The sequence below is a fragment of the Macrotis lagotis genome, chromosome 1, assembly GCF_037893015.1.
Source record: "Macrotis lagotis isolate mMagLag1 chromosome 1, bilby.v1.9.chrom.fasta, whole genome shotgun sequence".
Classification (NCBI taxonomy): domain Eukaryota; kingdom Metazoa; phylum Chordata; class Mammalia; order Peramelemorphia; family Peramelidae; genus Macrotis; species Macrotis lagotis.
In genome coordinates this window covers 240,018,551-240,038,138 of record NC_133658.1, presented here as the reverse complement: position 1 = coordinate 240,038,138, position 19,588 = coordinate 240,018,551, and the positions used below count along the sequence as shown (strand labels likewise).

The 19,588-nt window shown below is 47.2% G+C and overlaps 3 protein-coding genes across 13 annotated transcripts; 1 reads left to right on the top strand and 2 right to left on the bottom strand.

Moving 5' to 3' along the window:
• The first annotated feature begins 306 nt into the window (after positions 1–306).
• On the top strand, positions 307–8,289 carry ABHD1 (abhydrolase domain containing 1). 8 transcript variants are annotated; one of them, XM_074209860.1, is made up of 10 exons: positions 614–700; positions 885–962; positions 4,939–5,020; positions 5,128–5,288; positions 5,907–6,089; positions 6,352–6,397; positions 6,596–6,708; positions 6,977–7,150; positions 7,337–7,632; positions 7,999–8,289. In XM_074209860.1, the coding sequence occupies exons 4-10, from the start codon at positions 5,191–5,193 to the stop codon at positions 8,235–8,237; spliced, it is 1,149 nt and encodes a 382-aa protein (XP_074065961.1). In that variant the 5' UTR covers positions 614–700; positions 885–962; positions 4,939–5,020; positions 5,128–5,190; the 3' UTR covers positions 8,238–8,289. The 8 variants fall into 8 exon arrangements, with proteins under 8 accessions (XP_074065959.1, XP_074065960.1, XP_074065961.1 ...); XM_074209859.1 differs by lacking the exons at positions 885–962; positions 4,939–5,020 and having other exon boundaries at positions 310–700; positions 7,337–7,385; positions 7,467–7,632; XM_074209862.1 differs by lacking the exon at positions 4,939–5,020.
• Positions 8,112–12,129, bottom strand: PREB (prolactin regulatory element binding). 2 transcript variants are annotated; one of them, XR_012473454.1, is made up of 10 exons: positions 11,854–12,129; positions 11,519–11,711; positions 11,113–11,339; positions 10,849–10,929; positions 10,636–10,760; positions 10,222–10,395; positions 10,031–10,103; positions 9,684–9,843; positions 8,340–9,499; positions 8,112–8,219 (listed from the first exon to the last, which is right to left on the bottom strand). XR_012473454.1 is itself a non-coding variant. In XM_074209866.1 (9 exons), exons 1-9 carry the CDS (start codon positions 11,986–11,988, stop codon positions 9,405–9,407), a joined length of 1,263 nt encoding a protein of 420 aa, XP_074065967.1. In that variant the 5' UTR covers positions 11,989–12,129; the 3' UTR covers positions 8,209–9,404. The 2 variants fall into 2 exon arrangements, 1 of the variants encoding a protein (XP_074065967.1); XM_074209866.1 differs by having other exon boundaries at positions 8,209–9,499.
• Positions 12,130–14,940: 2,811 nt separating this feature from the next.
• On the bottom strand, positions 14,941–17,642 carry PRR30 (proline rich 30). 3 transcript variants are annotated; one of them, XM_074209855.1, is made up of 4 exons: positions 17,484–17,642; positions 17,226–17,277; positions 16,858–16,915; positions 14,941–16,667 (listed from the first exon to the last, which is right to left on the bottom strand). In XM_074209855.1, the coding sequence occupies exons 1-4, from the start codon at positions 17,601–17,603 to the stop codon at positions 15,155–15,157; spliced, it is 1,743 nt and encodes a 580-aa protein (XP_074065956.1). In that variant the 5' UTR covers positions 17,604–17,642; the 3' UTR covers positions 14,941–15,154. The 3 variants fall into 3 exon arrangements, with proteins under 3 accessions (XP_074065956.1, XP_074065958.1, XP_074065957.1); XM_074209857.1 differs by having other exon boundaries at positions 16,858–16,935; positions 17,388–17,575; XM_074209856.1 differs by lacking the exon at positions 17,484–17,642 and having other exon boundaries at positions 16,858–16,935; positions 17,226–17,350.
• Positions 17,643–19,588: the final 1,946 nt, after the last annotated feature.

Here is a 19,588-nt window from a genome sequence, read left to right as displayed (position 1 = left end):
GAGGGAGGGAGAGGAGAGAGGAGGGAGGGAGAAGAGGAGGGAGGAAGAAGAGGAGGGAGGAGGGAGGAGAGGAGGGAGGAAGAAGAGGAGGGAGGAGGGAGGAGAGGAGGGGGAGGGAGGGAGAAGAGGAGGGGGAGAGACAGGGAGGGAGGGAGGGAGATGGGACAGGTGAGGAGGTGGGCAGGACCGGGAGGAGGAGGAGGGCAGGGCGGCCCCCCGCTCCGGAGAGGACGCGCGGGCTCGCGGCGGTGCGTGGCGGCGCCGGGGCGGCCCGGGCGTGGCGCCGCTGGGGGAGCGGGCGGGAGCTCGTGCCGCCCGGGCCCGGGCCGCCCCGGGGTGCCTCCTCGGGGCCCCGCTTTGCTCTAGACGCTCCCCCTCCCGCTCACGGGGCCCTACTGTCCCGGCTCCAGCAGCCGGGGGTCCCGCGGGGGAGGGGCCCAGCTGGGACCATCGGGGGCGGGGTCCCGGCCGTCCAATGGCGTGCGCGGGGCGGGGCCCGGGTTCGGGGGGCGGGGCTTCCCTTCAAAGTTGAAGACTCGCCCTTGGAGCCCGAGCTGGGCAGCTCGAAGCGAGCTTTGGGCTGACGATGCTGACCGCAGACCCGGGCCCGCAGGACGGCGCCTGGAACGAGCTCGTCCCCTTTCTCTTGGGCCTTAGCGCCGCCTTCTACCTGGGCTACTACTGGGCATGTGTGCCCCAGGTGGGTGCGCTGCCGGGGACTCCGGGCTGCTGGGGCTGGGAGCAGGGCCAGGGATGCCATCGAGCAAAGTGCAGCCTGGTTGTGGGGTACGTTGCAAAAGTCTTCGGGGTCACCTGACTCCTTCCCCAGGGTTTCTGGGGGACTAGAGCCAGCTCTGGCGAGCCTTTTCCCATCTGTCACACAGGGATTTTAACTGACAGGAAGGACCTCTGCTCCATTTGCCTTGGAATCACTTGAATCCCCTAAGAAGGAGTGTTTGCAGGTTCTCTCACCTTTGGACCGTAGCTTTGGGATAAGTTCTCTCTCGGGCACCTTTGTTTTTGGACAGGGGGATGATAGAAAGGAAACCAAGGTCTCTCTGTGCATTAGCTTTAGCCATTCAGGTGTATGTCGGGGAAAAAAGGTAAGTACCCTGATCGGACATGTAGGCTACAAAGAGTAACCCTGAGAAAGTCCTAGGGATCAATAAAACTGCCTTCACTCTATATTTTCCTCTTCCCATGATGGCTCATCAAATTGGTCATTAGGTCCACTGGGTGAAGGGCAGGCAGGGCCTTCAGCAGCCTATGGCATTGGTTAGTTTGCTAAAATCCAGTGTTGGCTACTATTAGGGCCACCTCACCCAGTTTAGAAGTGGGATAAGGTAGCCTCACCTTGTTTGAATGCTCAAAGAGCTGCCACACCCAGCTTAGGGATTGACTGGGTACCTGTGTCTAGCTCTTGCTCATTCAACCCCTCTGATTAGGCCCTCCTCTCATCTAAATAGTGGGGAAAATATAGTCAGGGAACTGATTTTTTTTATAAACTGACATTTTAATTTGGTTTAAAAACATTCAAAATTTTAAAGTATTATCTTTTAAAAATATTAATCTAAATTCAAAACTGTACTCCCTCTTCAATTTTCACTAAACTTCTTTGTTACAGGGAGCCAGGTCTACCAGGATAACTTTTAACAATCGCAAGGCACTCCATCTCCTTACCAGCAAAATAAAAAACAACCCTAATTTCACCTCTGTCCTTTGGAAAGATATTCTAAGTTCCTTCTTTTGAAGCAAGTTCCATTTATTCTGATCACAAACATTGACAAGAATGATTCCTCACTAAACCTTTTTTTTCTCTCTCTATAACCAGGTGTATAGAAATTCCTGACACATTTTATGGGTCTTAAACCACCTAATTTGAGGTTATATATGAAGGAAAATTTTCAATTTATGTTGATGAACGTAAGTGTTAAGAAAGACTTAGAGTTAGAGGTATTATAGAAAAAGCACAGGACTTAGAATTAGGCAAAAATCCAAGTTAAATGCCAATTCAAACACTTAGCATGAGCAAATCACTTAGTCTGAACCTGTGTCCTTGTAAGGTATGGATAATACCTGCAATACTCATCTCACAGGATTATTGTGAAATTAAATGAAATGTGTGTAAAATGCTTAGCAATAAATATCTTAATAATATGCAAAAACATTGGATATGTATTTAAGTAATAGTTGTTCTTTTCTGAGTAGCAACGATGGACTTGTACTGGTACAAAAACACACTTACCTCCTTGTGATCCACAGTTTTACTATATGGCCATGAATCATTTTGCTAGGGTGGCGCTTATATTCTATATAGGAATCACATCTATTACTTTATTAGTATTCCAGAATAATTAATCGTCAAACATTAATTAAGCACCTAGTATGTCCAGGCACTTATACCTCCTTACAAACGGATATTAAAGTTTACTAGCTGGGTGACTAGGTGGTACAGTTATTAGAGCACCGGCCCTGGAGTCAGGAGGACCTGAGTTCAAATTTGGCCTCAGACACTTAATAATTACCTACCTGTGTGGCCTTGGGCAAGCCACTTAACCCCATTGCCTTGCAAAAAAAAAGTTTACTAGCTTCAAGTTATAGGAACATGGCAGATCTCAATGGCCATCAAATGAGTATGATCTCCCTATGCTCTAATCCTGCCTTTTTGATTATTGCAGTGGTCTGAGAGAGAATTGTGTTCTATGATTTTCTAAGACCTGCACCAGAATTGGGATGGATGTTTCTGAGGCTAAAGCATTTTGGCCTTCTTCTCTACACACATGCTCTCTAGTTGGCTCAGACCTCAGCTTTCACTTACTATGGGGAAAATATGAGGTAGTAGGGATGAAGAATTGAGAACTATTTCCTATTACCTTCATATCATTCCTACTGCACCTCTTATGATCAGCCTGACAGTGATGGATAGGTATTCCCTTGACCTTATTTCACCTCAGTGTCATCCAGATGCAGAGACCTTGAGAAAGATGCCTTCTTCCAAGGCCCAAGAAAAAAAAAAGAACAGAGAAAGGCAGTGAAGGAATATTCAATCAACAAAGTGTATGCATTACAGGCTTTTAATGGAAGTAAAAGAGAAAAGTGGGAGAGATCTGGCAGGTGTTTATAAATTTAACTTAACTGAGTACCATAGCAGTTTTGGACATCCAACCTGATGGGAGTTGATTAGACCAGCCACTTTCCCACAGGAGAGATGGTGATAATGTAACTCAAATAATCAAATTGATCCATAACCACTCAAGATTTTTGTCTAATATCTTCCTGTCCTGGACAGTTGAGGGAGTAGATGTTCCATGTTATCAAACATGGTTGATAGATGTGTCAATTAGTTTTGCTGAGCTGCAGTTTTTGTTTTTGTTTTGCTTTTCTAAATTGTTTCAAGGGAAAGAAAGCTCAATATACAGAAATATATATGGTATTTAAAAGGGCATAAATAAAAAATATTTGACTTAACTAGCTACATGGAAAAAAGGTGATAATGAATTGTTGATCAGATTATGATATGCTTCTAGATGGACAACCTAGAGAACATGTGTGTGTTTGTATCTTGAGAAGACAATGCAAATGAACAATGAGTTGAGCAAACCTAGAATTAAGTAGGAGGAAATGGATAGGAAGTCTTCAGGAAACTACTAACTTTCATGACCTCTAGTTTCTCCTTGAAGGTAAGGCCCATCCTCTACCAACACTAGTGGTGTTGCATAGCCAACAAAATTAAAAATTAGTACCGTTCAGAGCAATGGAGAAACATGAACAAGAGATGTCATTAAAGGATAGGTTAGTCAAGTAAAGAGAGCAAAGGATAACTGCTAACTTGTGTGTTGCACTGGGACACCTCTTATTATCAGCAGAAATGGAGGAAGGCCTCCAGTACACTGAGTGAATCCCCTCTGGAAAACTTATGGGAGAACATGGACAAGAGACTCCACAAGATGAGTAGGAATGATGGGTTACAATCTGTACCACTGAAGGGAATCTAAACATCTATGCAATAAAGGATTCATTTGAGTATTTGAGGGATGTAATGGGAAGGCATAATACCTAGGAAGACTGAGCACAACTCAGATAATTGTAGAATCCTAAAGGAATTCTACCAACACCTATTTATTCTTATCTGACCTATTTTCATGACTTCTTTGAAATTCTGCTTACCCTAGATATTAGTTCATCATTAAGAGGCTTCCATTTGAGACCCTAGTAGAAAGAGTGCTTAGATTTGGATTTAGGAAGACCCAGATTCAAATCCCATGACAGACACTTGTGTAACTAGACAAATCAAAATGTTTTGATTTCCTTTGTAAAATGGAAATAATAGTATCTACATGTCAGGGTTGCTATAAGCATCAAATAGGAAAAAAATGTAAAGGTTCTCTCTAAACTTTTATTTTTTGCAAATTTTAAATGGTATACAAACATCAACTATTATCATAGGTCTACCTACAATCCACAAAATTTTAGGCCACATAGAACCAATCTATAACCTGAATAGAACTGGATTCCCATCATGGGTTTGAGCTAATTTCCCAGAATCAGGACAAACTAGGGGTGGTGGCAGTGAGGCAGAAGCATATCTCCTTGTATACTTTACTGGGAACAAGTGTTCCACCAGTAGGTACAAGCCCTGTAATTAGTGAGAGGTGAGTATGGGTCTTTGTTCCCTGAAATCCTGGACCAGATTGATAGCCAGTCATTGGGACTTTAGTACTGATAACAATCACTTGGATGTCTTCAAGTCCAATGCAGTGCTGCCCTGGAATTATATTAGGATCACTTATGAGGTATATAACATTCCAAGATCAAAGAAAATGTTTTTGGTTGGGCTTCCCCTGTCATGCTATATGTGATTGGGCTCCTAGCAGTTTTTCAGACTGAGGGTGTACAGGAGCTACCATTAAACCAGAGAAGATGCCCTCGCCCCTACAGGTCACCCTGGTCAAGACCACATTTATGGATCAAGGCTCAGAGCAGACTAGTCCCTGGGGATGGATAAGGAGCCATTCATCTGGTTAGTCCTCCACTAGAGTCTGGTGCTACACCAGCCTTATCGTATGAAGCAGTGGTGGGTCTAGACGGGAGTTAAGAATGAGATAAGACTGTGTTCTGTGGTTACAGAAGCCTCGGCTGGTGGCTGGGCCCCAGTTCCGGGCCTTCCTGAAGAAGCACTGCCCTATTATCATGGAAACATTCTACCCTACGCCCTGGTGTTTCGAAGGGAGGCTTCAAACTGTCCTTCGAGTCTTTGTGCAGTCCCGGCCCCCTGTTGCCTATCGGAGGTGAGAAGATCTGAGAAGTTAAGGAATGACTTTACAAAAAAAAAGGGGGGGGTGGAGTTCTATTTAGCTGTCTTGACCCCATCCCATCCTCTCTGGACCATGGAACCTGCGTACAACTCAAAGCACAAAAGGGACCATTACAACTACAAATAAGACTAGTTTGCCCTCCTGCCACAATTCCACGTTTTCATTCTGTGATTAAGGACAAAACCTCTATTTGGGCAATGGATGGGTCTTGTAGTTCAGTGTTGTCCAATTCAGACACCCTTGTGACAATATATTTACTTAGAAAATCACAAGTTAGTATCATTGTGTGTTGTATTTTTATTTATTTTGTAAAACATTTCCCAATTACATTTTAAATATGGTTCCTGCCACACTTGAGAGTTTTGCTGGCCAGCTGTGCCTTGCCAACCAGCCAATCATTATCTAGTAATAACTTCCTCCCCTACCTTCAAGTTGCTAAATCACATTAAGGTTGGTCATTTTTATTAACTCAGCTTTGGAGTTCTGAGGAGAGCATTATGTTACATGGGTCTAGAGGTGGAGTGTTAAGAGAATTCTTGGAACAAACATCTAGAAATCCCTAGGTATACTTCTGTATACAATCTTCCACAGTGAGGTGCTCCAGACACCTGATGGGGGACAGCTGCTGCTAGATTGGGCCAAAGAACCTGAGAACAGCCAGTACCCTGACCCTGTCAACCGACCTACTGTGTTACTGCTCCCAGGCATCACAGGCAGCAGCCAGGAGACTTATATCCTTCACTTAGTACACCAGGCCACTCTAGATGGCTATAGGTAAGAATGGTAATTGAGGGTGGTTGGCAGGTGTCTGTGTACTCCAGGATTGAGAAAACAACTGCAGGGAGGAGCGTGCAGAGGGAAGGGCAGCTTCCTTGAAAACAGGTTCTGGGAGGGACATGCTACTGGGAGGTAGAGAAAATTCCATGGACGCTAGACTTGTGTCCCTCACGACTAGAATCTCTGTGCAAAACCACCCCAAATAATATAAAGGCCTTCTAGGGCAGGTCCGGCTGAGATGTGCCTGTTTGTGCTATAGGACCGTGGTATTTAATAACCGGGGCTGCCGTGGGGAAGAACTGCTGGTGAGTTCCAATCCCCTTTCTAGCATTAAGCGCTCACCCCTGACCCCATCGTCCTCAGCAGTCCTGTAGCCTTGTCTCCCTACAGACCCTGCACCAAGACTCCCCTTTTTCCACCTTGTCCTACTGAGTTACTTCACCACCTGGAGCCCTGACCCCTTCTGTCCATTCCTATCTTCACGTCACACTATTTGTCCTCAGACCCACAGGGCCTTTTGCGCTGGTAACACAGAAGACCTGGAGATAGTTGTGAATCATATAAAGCACCAGTATCCACAGTCCCCACTGCTGGCTGTAGGAATCTCACTAGGAGGGTAAGAGTCAATTGGGTTATTACAGCTGTCCTAAGAGTTAAGAGACTGCAGTCCTTCCTAAGCAGAAATCTGTTCCTTCTTCTACTCATACCTCCATCAGGCCTCTGGCCCTGGTCTTTCTCAATAGGTCCAACTCTTGGCAAATTGTTCCTCTTCCCTTGGCTAAGGAATGCTTACTTTATTGCTGATTACCTTCTCTATCTCCTCTTTAGTGACTGACAGCGAGTCTAGACCTGCCCTTCTTGGCTCTGATTCCACTCTCTTGCAGGGTCCTGGTGCTGAACCACCTGGCACAGACAGGAAGCTCAGCAGGGCTGGTGGCAGCGCTGACCTTGTCTGCATGCTGGGACTCCTTTGAAACTACACGCTCCTTGGAGACACCTCTCAATGCACTGCTCTTTAACCAGCACCTCACCGCTGCGCTTTGCCGATTTGTGGGCCGGTAGGGCAGCGGCTGGGTGGGGAAGGGAGGAAGTTTTAGTTGAGTTCCATGGTGCCTTTGGCTACTTAAAAAAATAAGGCAGACCTGGTGGTAACTGGTGTGGGAGAGGAATGCTAAGTGAGGCTGGAATTAGGGAGATTCCTGGAGACAAGAACCCACTCCTCTGATACAAGCACTCTACTACAGACACAGGAAAGTGATCGAAGAGAAACTGGACGTGGACTACGTGCTGAAGGTAGAGAGCCAACCCCCTCTGACCCATCCTTCAGAGCTCCCTCCCTCCTGTCGATCCTTAGCTCACTTCTGTCTCTGTCAGGCCCGTACCATCCGACAGTTTGATGAGCGCTACACCACACTGGCCTTTGGCTATAAAGATTGTGATACCTACTACCATTCTGCAAGCCCTGGAGCCAAGGTGGACGCAATTTGTGTCCCTGTGCTCTGTCTCAATGCGGCAGATGACCCATTTTCCCCACCTCAAGGTGAGCCCCTTTATTCTCAGTAGTGAGAGATAGCATGGAATAAGGGAGAGTGCTGGAATCAGAAAAACCTGGATTAAACCCTTGCCTCAGACCTTTCTTTTAGTGGAACACTAGTCCAGTCACAACCTCTCTGAAGTTCACTCTTCCTCTGTAAAACGGGAATAACAATAGCACCTACAGTTCACAGGATTGCTGTGAGGCTCAAATGAGGTTGGCAAGGTAATCTACAAACTTCACAGTGTGACATATTAGTCTTTAGACCCTAGAGAGAACTGGCCCCAGGGCCCAGCTGCAGGGGCTGGGGCAGGCCACTTCCATAAAGTCCTGGCTCCTCTTGACTTAGCTCTCCCTTCCCTCCTCCCACAGCTTTCCCACTACAGGCTGCTACCCACTTGCCACATGTTGCACTGCTGATTACATCCCGGGGTGGCCACATCGGCTTCCTGGAGGGGATGATCCCTTGGCAGTACTGTTATATGAGCCGCCTCTTTCACCAATATGCTGCCGCTGTCTTCCAGCATGCAGGAGAACTGCAGCCCCTCAGCGAAACCCCACCTTCCAAGGAAGGTCAAAGGCTGTCAAGACTCCTAGGAGAAGAGCCATAGATCTCAGCTCAGCTTCCCCTCATTTATTAAACTTTAACTTTTACTTGTCTGACTCAGTGAGGTCCCTTCTCCCTGTTATGGCTAGGAATGGCCCAAACTTACAGTAGCTACAGCCAGGCTGGCTAGCTGTGGACCAGGTGATTCCTGTTTCTTGCTCTGGATGCTAGGAATATTTTCTTGCCCTTTTGACATTTTCTGTAAACTTCCACATCTTTTATTTGTAGTAACTGGTTTAGCTGAGCTTCTTCACATAGGCAGATAGATGCTAAGTGATGACATCCCCCACATAATAACTAGGAGAACTAACAACTCAGGAAGGCTGGGTGAGTTGACCAAGGGTAGCCTTTCCAAAAGAAAACTGCGGACCCTCTTCTCCACCCTCTTCCTTCTACTAGTGTAGTCTGATGATCAATCCCCACTCGAGGTCCTGGAGACAGATCTGGTTACTTCTTTACCCTGCTGCCCATTCTCCCAAGTTCCTACTTGTTTCAGTCTCCCCTTATGTGAATGAAAATTCAACAAAATAAAAAACCTATTGCTGAGGCATTATTGGTCTGCTAATTTTTTTTTTGAAATCTCCAAGTCCCATTAAGAGTTAGCTAATTTTTTTTGGAAATCTCCAAGTCCCATAAGAGTTAAGGACTATGACACTGATTTAATCTCAGTGGCAATGAACAAGAGCTGCATGGAAGAGGAGGAGGTTGAGATTATGTTCACTTCGTCACCAAGTAGCGAGAGGGAGATGAGCCCCTCAAACAAAGTTGGGGTAGTACACAGCCACCAAGGCTTTAGACATCTTCACATTGATGAGGGGAAAGGGCTGGCTGGCCCCTGGCTGGCAGAGGCTGTGCAACATCCACACTCCAAGTGAGGTGGGGACAGCTGTCACATTTTTGGTCCTCTCAGGAACAGTTTCAGCTCTGCTCTTAGAAGGAGCAATGAATGGTACCTCAGAAATGGTTGTCTTAGATGAATAAGAATCCTGTGCCAAGAGCCTGAGGTTCAGCAGCATTGATTCTTTAGGTGATGGAGGCCACTATTCACATTCCTTGTCTTTCTGTGGCAGCTTCAGCTCCAGTCTCAGTGGAATTAGTGGTGCCTTAGGCCTTGACTGGCTCTGGTTCTCTTCAATGTCCAGGGTCTCGAGCCCCAGGAAAACAAGGAAGGCTAGAGAAAGCCTGGAAAGGTATTCTGAAGCAGCAGGATGGCCAAAATGACGAGCCCAGCACACAGAAGCAGCAACAACCACACAGGGACACTCCCTAAGAGAAAGTCCAGAGAATAAGCACAGAGGTCTCAAATCTAAGGCAAGAAACAGCCTACTTGGGGCAAACAGCATATCCTGAGAAAAATGGCAGTGCTTCCAAGAAATGATACTATACTTTCCCATTCCCTCCCACTCCACTTTCTCTGCCAATTCTTCACATCAATTTTCCCAAAACTCACGTCGACTGGGCAATAGATGCAGCTGGCATCGACTGTCCACAGCCACAGAGAACAATGCCGCTTCGTGAGACCCCAGCAACTCTTGGCCACGCCCCTGCTCTGGCATGAAGGCCACATCTGTCACTACAATGCCGTGAGCCTCCCGAATATAGTAGAGGCGCTAGAGAGAGGAGGAAGGCAAGCTCAATTGTGAAGGTCTGTTTTGTCCCTTCTCTCCGTAAGCAGAGCTATTCTCTCCCCCAGACAAGACACAGGTACAAACACTCCATTCTCACTTCCCTTCCTTAGGACCACCTCCCTCTTGATAGTCATGCTCTCCTATTTACAATCCTATCTTGCCCATTTACCTGGAGGGAAAAAGATATGTAGATGGCAACAGAACCAGTGACGGTGCCTAGGCCTAAGAAGGTGCCTGATTCACTGAAAAAGCATAACATTCATCAGTCTTATGGCAACTGCAGTGATCTTCATCCCCCAAATTCATTCTTGATTCAGGACCCCAATTCCAGCGTCCACCAACCCCATCACCGGTTCATACCTGACACTGAGGCAGGAAATGACTTCATTACCGCAAGGCTGGGTCCGAAGGGGCAAGAAATTGTGGCCATCCCAGGCTGTGAGGTAGCAGGGTGGTGGCCGGCGCAGACGCTTGTGGGGAATCTGCACTGTGAAGAGCCGCAGCCCAGCAGGCTGGTCTGGCACCCACCCAAACCTGGGGGCCAGGGGTGGTGCTATTCAGATCCCCACAGAGTTCCTCTTACCCTCTTCTATCCTCAACGGACTTGAAAGTGGAATTTTCAAGGACCAATGGCAATTCCCAACCCAACTCTACCCCAGCTTTGTTTTCTGCAAGCTTCTGGGTGGAACTAATCACTTTCTCGCTCCTCTAGGGTCTTTTCCTCCCCTTATACAGAATCCTCCCTATTTACCCCTCCCTCGTAAGCCCCCACACCTGCAAGCTTGATAGCGGTATGGTGTATCAGGTAAAGGAGGTAAGTTCTCATCCCAGTGCAACCCTGTCACCAACTGGTCCCTCTGCCACACACAGGCTTTAAAATCCCAACCTACTGTCACCATCTGATGAAGAGGCAGAAAGGACAGGGAAGGGTTATTATTGAGACACGCTTTACTGCACAAGTTGAACTTCTAATTTTTTTTCACTCACCTTGTCACCCGGGCCCAAAGTCAGGTCTTCAATCTCCCCCTCATGAGCTTTGAACTCCAGAACCTTTTCAAGGCTAGGCACCTGCAGTCAAAATGGAAATATATAACTGATCACAATCAACTCACAAAACTGGCTTTCTCTTCCCATTCAGTACTTAATTCTCTCAGACTATTTCAGGACTTAAACAGCAAATTCACTCAAGATCTATTACAAATTAGACCTCACCCCAATGCCACATTTGCCTGTCCCTAGAAATCCTCCTACCTGCCAAACTCGAACAAAGCCATCAGTGCCCCCAGTGGCTAGCAAAGTATTGTCGTGATTGAAGCACACAGTCTTCTGCAGCGGATCGGAGCCAAAATCCGTCTGCACAGACTGCAAGTTCTCTACATTCAGCTCCACCCCCTCTCGTGGAGTGGATGCTCCCGTGTCCTGTGCTCCAGTGGCGGCTCCCGTCCCCTTCCTCTGCCGCGGGCCCTGCTCCTGGGAACCTGGAATCACAAACTGCGGTTCTAGATGTCTCAACAGTTCCGCTTGGCTCTTTCTGCAACTTCTACGGTACACTGGGAGGAGGGGGGCTATTATCTGTCCCTCCTCGGAGGGTCCGGGTAGGCTAGGTGGGGTGTGAGCAAAGTCAAGAGAGCAATTCCCTAGTTCCTCTGCTTCTCACCCGCGCTGCCTCGCTCGTCCCTCGTCTCCCGCTCCTGAGGTTGGAACTGAAGGAGCTGGCAGCGGGCATCCTGGCCCGCTGCGAGAAGATCGCCCGCCAGGGCAAGGTTCATGGTGGCTTTAGTGCCCGTGTCGTGGGAGTGCAGCAGAGAGGCGCTCAAAGCCCCGCCGATCTGCTCCAGCTGCAGGAAGTGCTGCGGAAACAGAAGCGGGTGAGGCCTGCTCGGGCGGCCCCCCACCCCGCCTGCAGGCCCGAGGACGGGGTGCAGCCGAACCGGCGGGAGGGAGCCCGGCCCGGGGGTCCCCGGGGGGAGGGGGCGGGAGGCCGGGGCTCACCACTCCGTTCTTGATGCCGGTCTTGGCAGCGCCGCCCCCGCCGGCCGTGATGAGGAGGCCGCTGCTGGCCGCCACCCGCAGGGCGTACAGCGGGAACGGCGCCCGGTACAGCTCCGGCGCCCGGCGCCGCCCCATCCCGCCGCTGCGCCGCTCACGGCCCGGGCATGCCCGGCCGAACCCGCGCCGCTCCGGCTCCGGCTCCGGCCCGGGCCCCGCGGCAGCTTCCCGATCCCACCGCCCTGCGACCGAACCCAGGCTACAAACGTCCGCACTGCGCAGGCGCGCCCAGCCCACGGGCTTTCACGCGCAGGCGCGGGGTGACGGTACACGTCAGCACAGTCCGGCCGCCGTTCGCCGAAATCCGAGTCACGTGAGCGAGGCACCGAGACCTGAGGGGTCCTCTGTGCGCCTGCGCAGCCCGGCCGTCACGCTCCGCCGGGTACCGGAAGTCCTCCTTTACAACCACCCTTGAAGGAGTAATGACCGAGGTCCGAGGTGAATGGTTCCGGCACAGATTAGGTGCAGAGGTCGCGGCTCTGGGGACGTGAATTCTCGCGAGACTGAGGTTGAGCCCCGGCCCAAAAGAAGGCGGAAGTGGCGCGAAAGAAATGTGGCATTTGCTCCAGTTAATTCACATTTCCATATCCGCAAGAGCACTTTTATGCATGAATCTCATTTGTTCCTCCCAAGGAGTCTCAGATAGAGGCCTCTTAATACGACTTCCGGGCAGGCAGACTTCAGTATGGCCTTGCTGGGAAGGGGGGAGGCAGCAGCTCTGGACTCCAGAAGCGAGGAGGAGGCCACGGAGGCCGCATCCTCATTGACGCTCGGCTTGGGTCACTCGTTCCGTAACCAGCACCTGCGGCTGCAACCCCCCGGGCTGGAGGAACCCACGGGCCGCCAGTGTTTTAGGGCCTTCTCTTCCACTCAGGACAGCGGCTGGAGACGTCCCCCAGAAGAATAACGAGAACCCTTTGTTCCCGAGGCCCGGAGGCGGGTGCTGTGGAGCTCCTAGAGCCTGGTCAGGCTTGGGACGTGCCGCAGCACCGGGAGCCCTTAATGGCCTTGTCGGCTCTTGTCCTGCCCGGGCACAGTAAGGCTGGTGACTGCAGCTCTGCCTCTCGACGACTTCGGCTGGGATGCCCGGCAGCTAACCAGGAGCTCCAGCACCGGTAACTGCATCCTGAGGGCCGAGAGTTCGGAGCATGTGAACACACGCATTTGTTGTGTTTTACATCATCTGTCGCTTGATATTCTCTTGCTGCTACAATTGGTGGGGGGACTTTTTATTCTAAGTAAACTTTTTTTCTTTTAATTCTCTATGATATGAGGTCATATGACATAGACTGTTTGGCCAGAAAAAAAGTGAAGGGGGTGGGAAGTGAAGTTTATAGAGTTAGGGGGTTAAGAGGTTTGCTCCTTTGCTCCAGCATTATTCTTTTAACACAGAGTTGGGTAGATTCTTGGGATGGTCATTTGGGATAGTTACAGCTAGACATTTACACAACACATCTTTAATGTTTTGAGGTTTACAAAGTGCTTAATTCACAGCAACTCTGGGAAGTCAGTAATACATGCATTATTAAACAAGGGAAGTAATAAATTCTATATTTTGCCTTAATTAAATTCCCAGAGAAGCTTTCTTGGTGTTCAGTTCCAAAAGCCATTATTCAGGAAAACTATTGGGTATCCAAAGAAAGGTGATCAAGTAGACCTGAAGATCCTGCCACAAGAGGAGAAATTGAAGTACTTAAGGATGTTTAGCATAAAGAAGTATTTAAAGGGCTGTCATTGTTAAGTGATTAGATTTGTTCTGCTTGTCATAAGAGAGTAGAACCAGGAATGAGTTGCCAAAATATATTGAAAAAACTTCCTAACAGTTTTGTTTTCAGTTACCATTTGTGACCCCTTTTAGGGGGCTTTTCTTGGTAAAGATGTTAGTTTGCTTTTTCCTTCTCCAGCTCATTTTACAGAAGAAGAAACTGAAACAAATGGGGTCAAGTGACTTTCCCAGTGTCACATAACTAATGTGAGGCCACATTTGAACTAGAGTCCTCCTGATTCCAGGCTCAGTAGCTAGTCACTTCACCATCTCTTAATAATTAGAACTATCCTAAAAATTAAATTTAAAAATAACTGCCTTTATAATGGGTTCTCTCTCATTAGAGCTCTTCAAGCAGAGAATGATCACTTGTCAGGGATACTGCAATGGGGATTTCTGTGCAAATCGCATTTGATGATCTTTTAAGTCCCTTCCAATTCTGAGATTCTAGGATTGTTATCCCCATGGTGCAGTTGACAAAATTGATGCTCAGACAGATTAAGGGTCTTGCTCAGGATTATACAGCTGGTAAATATCACAGATGAGGTTGTAGGATCATAGATTTAAAACTAGAATGGACTTCATAGGTCATCTAGGCCGATCTTTTCACTTTACAGATGACAAAACCAAGCTCCAGAGAAGTTAAGTGAATTGATCAAAATTGTACAGGTAGGAAGTGGCAGAGCCAAGATTTGAACCTGTGTTCTGATTCCAAAACCAGAACTACTATACCACTGTGTTAGACCCCAAATTTCTCCTTTTAAGCCTAATTACTTTCTATATACCATGTATAACCCAACATCCTTTGGAAAGGACTATGCACTTCAGGATATAATTACTTCTTCCAAGAACAATTCATATTTATATATTCTTTGAGGTTTACAGAGTACTTTCCTGACAACAATTATAAGGTATATTGGGACAATTAAGGACAAGAAGTTTATTGAATTGTTCAGTCACATAGCTAATGCATATGGGAGATAACCTAGGACTTCTGATATAAAATTTATCATATCATATAATTCACTATATCCTTCCACTATTTCATACTACCTTACCTAATTCTCATGGTGTTACTGAAACACTACTCCATATTTCCTTGCTTCAGAACTTATCTGCCTCTGGGACTTCTTGTGCTCATGGAAAAAAATAAGTTGCTGGGTATTGGGAGAGATTGGGCATTTTTTATGAGGTATGTTGAGGGGAAAAAAATAGAGTGCTTACACTAAGATTGCTCATACACACATATATATACCATACACACATTATGTTGTATCCTCTTTATTGTTGACTACAGAATAAGGGGCAAGTGCTGGTGGTATTGGGGAGATTCTATAGCACCCTTTGGCCATTTTTAGCTTGGGGACAGCAGACTCCATAAAGGACTCCCAGGATTTCGGGATGGAGAGTAGACATGGACCCCACCCAACCATCCCTTCAGAGTGTCCCTTGGGCTCCCAGTACTTTGGGGCCTGGGCCTCAATAAGGGGAAGGGGACCTGGGCTGTGCCCGGGCAATTGTGCCCAGGTTCTTGCTTGGAGATGAAGTGGGGGTGGGAACCTCTGGGCATGTGGGCATTTGGGCTGGAGGGAAGGGGCTGGACTTTGGGAAAGCAGGACCAGGGTCTGGGACCAGCAGCTGTAGAGACTCTGGGCAGGGGATGCAAGGTGGGAACGGAGGTTCTGGGGCTGGAAAGCTTTCTTCCTTGAGGCACTGGGCCTCGACCAGATACTCCAGCTCCTCGATCTCGATCTCTTTCTTGGGCAATAGCTCCAGGGCTTGGGCCTGATCCTGTTGTAGAAACAGGCCAAAGCCGATGCCTACGCGGAGCGGCCCAGACCCCAATGCCAGCCCTTGCTTGGAGGGCAGTAGTTGTGGAAAGGCAAGAAGCCGGGGTCCAGGCCAGTGATTGGGTGCTGGGCAGGAGGGCCCTCTTGGTTTGCGGCACACCAAACATATAGGATACTCCACGGCCGGGGCGGGTCCAGCGCAACCCTGCCACAGGCGCTGCAGTAGCAGAAGCCTCAGGTCCCTGGCAATGCGACGACGACCAAGAAGTGCTACCAGGTCCTGGGCCAGAGCTGCAGGTCCCCCCTGTTCCCCAAGCCCAGTCTCGCATGGCACGCATCCCCCTCCAATTCTGGGGGCTGTTGCACTACTGTGAAGCTGCTGAAGCTTTTTCCTTCTCCTTTGGCAGTCCTGGAGACCACCAGGAGAGGAGGATAGATTTCCTTTCAATGAAGGCGTACAGTCAGTGGACTCTGAAGGAATACAGGGAGAGGACAGTGCTCGGGGTTGATGGAGTTTGGCCTGGACCTGACAATATGTATGGGGATAGGTATTAGGGTGAAGTTGGGGTTGGGAGGCTGATTTGGGCCAAGAGGTGGGGTCCAAGAGGAACTCAATACCAGCCTGTGACTGTGGGGACAGAGAGATCTGTAGAACCAGTTGGTTGTTGTGCCTGGGCACCATCTCCTTGGTTTCTGGAGGAGGTGGATGCAGAGAAACCAAGGGTGAGGAGATCACAGTGGAATAAGACTGGTGTGGTTGACTGTAGACTTGCTGCGGTTGGCCTGCAATGTTTTGCTCCAGGCAATTGCAGGCCTCAGGACTCATTAATATTGGAGTCACAGGACTCTGTAGTGGTGGAGTCTGAGGATTTTGTAGTGGGTTAGGGCTCTGTAGTGGTGGGGTCACAGGGAGGGAAGGTTGGACTTGGAGCACAATGGGAGGTGGTGATGGAAGCAGGTGCCAGGATAGAGAGAGGGGGACTGTTTCCAATGTGTAGCACCAGGATTTTTGGGGGGGCCTGGGCTGTGCTCCTCCCAGGAGGCCAAGTTTAAGTTGGTGGTCTGTTTCTCTCTTAAACTTTGACCTTTGATAAGTGTGAACAAGAGCTTGAGATTCAGAGCTGTCACTTAGGATATAAGGGGTAGCAGGGATTTTCCGAATAAAGTACCGCCGACGATAAGGAAAATTAATTCGTTGGGACCTGCCAAAAAAGACAGACAGTGCCTATAGGTCTTCAGATCTGCAACTCTGCATCCACTTTTCTTTCTCCTCTTCATAGGACAAGTGCTGTTCTCTTGACATTCCCAGTCTCATTTGTGGTTTCCTCAAATTTTATTTCCCTCCCTCCTACAGCCCAACCCATACATGTCTGAATACTAGCCACTACTCACCAAGATGTCCCCAAATCCACGAGTTTGGGCCTCCTGGCTACCTTTGGGATTACAGGAGCTGTAAGAGTAGACAGAGACCTATTTCAGATTAGGGGTGCTTGATTAGAAATATATATATATATATATATACATATATATATATGAGAGAGAGGGGGGAGGAGGAGGAGGGGAGAGAGAGACACAGAGAGACAGAGACAGAGAGACAGAGAGAGGTAGTAGTGCTTGGTTAGAAAACTTGGGAGCAAAAAAAGAATAAAAATAAAGAAATAAAGAAAAAGAAAACCTGGGAGTAAGAAAGCAGGAAGGGGTATGAATAGGATCAACCAAAAAGAAGGAATGGAGAGTGACCTAACACTGATGGTCCTTACCTGGATAGGGGCTTCTTGAGCTCCAAGCTACAATATTCAGCAGTGAGGGAATCTAAGCCAGAAGAAAACTCAGTTAATAGCTGTGGATCATCTCCAGCCTCCAGTCCCATACATCAAGCTTAGTTAACCCACATTCAAGACCCCTGAGTTCATGTCCTCTACCTTCTGCCAGTTCTTTATTTTCCTTATCCCCAGCTGTCATCTCTCCAAACCCCAATTGCTTTCCTGTTCCTAAGTTTCCTGACTAACCGCCCTCACCCAGCTAAGATGGCTTAGCATCCCAAGCAGGACAAGCAGCAGCAGCAGCAGGGGGGCCAGCAGGAATGAAACATCTAAGAAAGGGAGACTTTCTCCAAGGGGCGGCAATGCCGCCCCCATAAGGAGCTGTCAGCCCCCCCTACTGCCAGGTGGGCTGCACTAACCTGGAACTCTCCACTGATGTCATAGTCAACCTATGCTGATGTCGCAGAAGTGCCTCCCAAGAGTTCCTAGTGATCCCCCTTTCAGATAAATAATCCAGCCCTCCTCAAAATGAAGTAGGAGAAACTGCTGTGTTACTGCTACATTGCTTCCAGCATTTCCCTTTATCTACTTTAAGTCCTCTCAGGCTGCTTGATGATCCCTCCACTCCAAGATGGACCTAATCTGGCTCCATCCTTCCATATCTTATCCTGGCTCTCTACCTGCCCTGTAGACTGGGTTGTTCAGGAAATGCCATATATAATGTACCCCCGTTTTAGTAAGGCTATTGACAGTCTTGTTTTATATCCAAAGACAAGATGGAAAAAAAAAGTTAACAATTAACATGTAACCTATTTTTTTTTTATTATGGTTCCTTTTGCAATCTGGTAAAGCCTATAGATTCCTCAGAATAATATTTTTAAATTCATAAAATAAAATGCATAGCATTACAAAAGAAACCAATTATATTGAAATCCAGTTAACCAAAATATTTTTTAAAAACAGGTTCACAGAACCCAGGTTAAGAATCCCTGAAAGACTTAATCTTCACCTTCAGCCTTCAGAAAGGCCTGAGTTTGCCTCTGTTCCTGTCCAGTTCAACATCAATCATTGGGCTGAAGGAATAGATCCAAACTATCAATCATTCAAGGACTAAGTACCTCCTGTGTGTAGCATAGGAGTTATAAGGGCAAGTTGAATACTTGTTAATCAATAAGCATTTATGAAATGCCTACTATGTGTCCGGTTCTTTGCCAGGCATTGAAGACATAAATTCAAGGCAACTAGGTGAGGTAATGGCTAGAGTACTGGATCTGGAGTCAGGAAGACTCATCTTCCTGAGTTCAAATCCAGCCTCAGACACTTACTTGCTGGTTGACCCCGGAAAAGTGATTTAATCCTGTTTGCCACAGTTTCCACATCTGTAAAAATTATTTGGAGAAGGAAATGGCAAACCACTTCAGTATCTCTGCCAAGAACACCCCAAATGGAGTTGGGAAAAGTTAGATACAACTGAAAACAACAGAACAAGAGGAAACAAGGAAAAATGAAACAGCCCTTGTTCTCAGGGAACTTGTATTTGTTTAGGGGAGGCAACACCTATACAGAAAGGCCCATATAAAACAGATATAAAGTGATGGGGATTGTTTTTTTTTTTTACTGTATTTTCATTTATTTTATTAAATATTTCTCAATTACATTTCAACCTGGTTCCCAACTTCAGTGATGGGGATTGTTAACCATAATTTCCTTAAGCTAAAGAAAAATGAAATAGCAAAATTAGTTTTTTAAATGAAGTTTAATTCTTTAGGATCTTATCAAAGCCCATGAGTGGATGGCACCCTTATTAATACCAACATTGATACAAATTTTAAGGGCATTTTGTACAAAATGAACAAAGAATCATAAAACTTTTGGAAGCCAACCAATGGGATCTCACAAAGATGGTATGGTTTTACAATGTGATTCTCTCAAATCTTATAATAATTTGCTTAAAATTCCTAGTGACAACAATTCCACTTTTGCTGAAGAGTAAATGTTTACAAATTACAATAGAAATTTTCTTTCTGCTCATCCAAGATGTCTCTTATCTTGAGTTTTGTTGGTCAGGTAAGGAGTTGGTGCTATCACTGAGATGACCAGTTAGTATTGCCACAAGTGAATTCAACATTGTAGGAAACAAGTGTTACATAGCAGACTGACATTTTGTAACTATTAATTAAAAGTTAAGAAACTAACTTCTGGGGCAGATAAAGCACTGGCCCTGGAATCAGGAGTACCTGGGTTCAAATGCAGTCTCGGACACTTAATAATTACCTAGCTGTGTGGCCTTGGGCAAGCCACTTATTAACCCCATTTGCCTTGCAAAAACCTAAAAAAAAAAAAAAAGAAACTAACTTCTG

Coding starts and splice junctions, on each gene's coding strand:
- ABHD1 (XM_074209858.1), top strand. CDS start 587: ATGCTGACCGCAGACCCGGGCCCGCAGGACGGCGCCTGGAACGAGCTC. Junction 5,289..5,906: donor CCCCCTGTTGCCTATCGGAG/GTGAGAAGATCT, acceptor AATCTTCCACAG/TGAGGTGCTCCAGACACCTG. Junction 7,633..7,998: donor CCCATTTTCCCCACCTCAAG/GTGAGCCCCTTT, acceptor CTCCTCCCACAG/CTTTCCCACTACAGGCTGCT.
- PREB (XM_074209866.1), bottom strand. CDS start 11,988: ATGGGGCGGCGCCGGGCGCCGGAGCTGTACCGGGCGCCGTTCCCGCTG. Junction 11,340..11,518: donor GGACGAGCGAGGCAGCGCGG/GTGAGAAGCAGA, acceptor TTGTGATTCCAG/GTTCCCAGGAGCAGGGCCCG. Junction 10,396..10,635: donor TACCGCTATCAAGCTTGCAG/GTGTGGGGGCTT, acceptor CCTGGCCCCCAG/GTTTGGGTGGGTGCCAGACC.
- PRR30 (XM_074209855.1), bottom strand. CDS start 17,603: ATGGGGGCGGCATTGCCGCCCCTTGGAGAAAGTCTCCCTTTCTTAGAT. Junction 17,278..17,483: donor TGCTAAGCCATCTTAGCTGG/GTGAGGGCGGTT, acceptor CTTCTGGCTTAG/ATTCCCTCACTGCTGAATAT. Junction 16,668..16,857: donor GTGGATTTGGGGACATCTTG/GTGAGTAGTGGC, acceptor CTTTTTTGGCAG/GTCCCAACGAATTAATTTTC.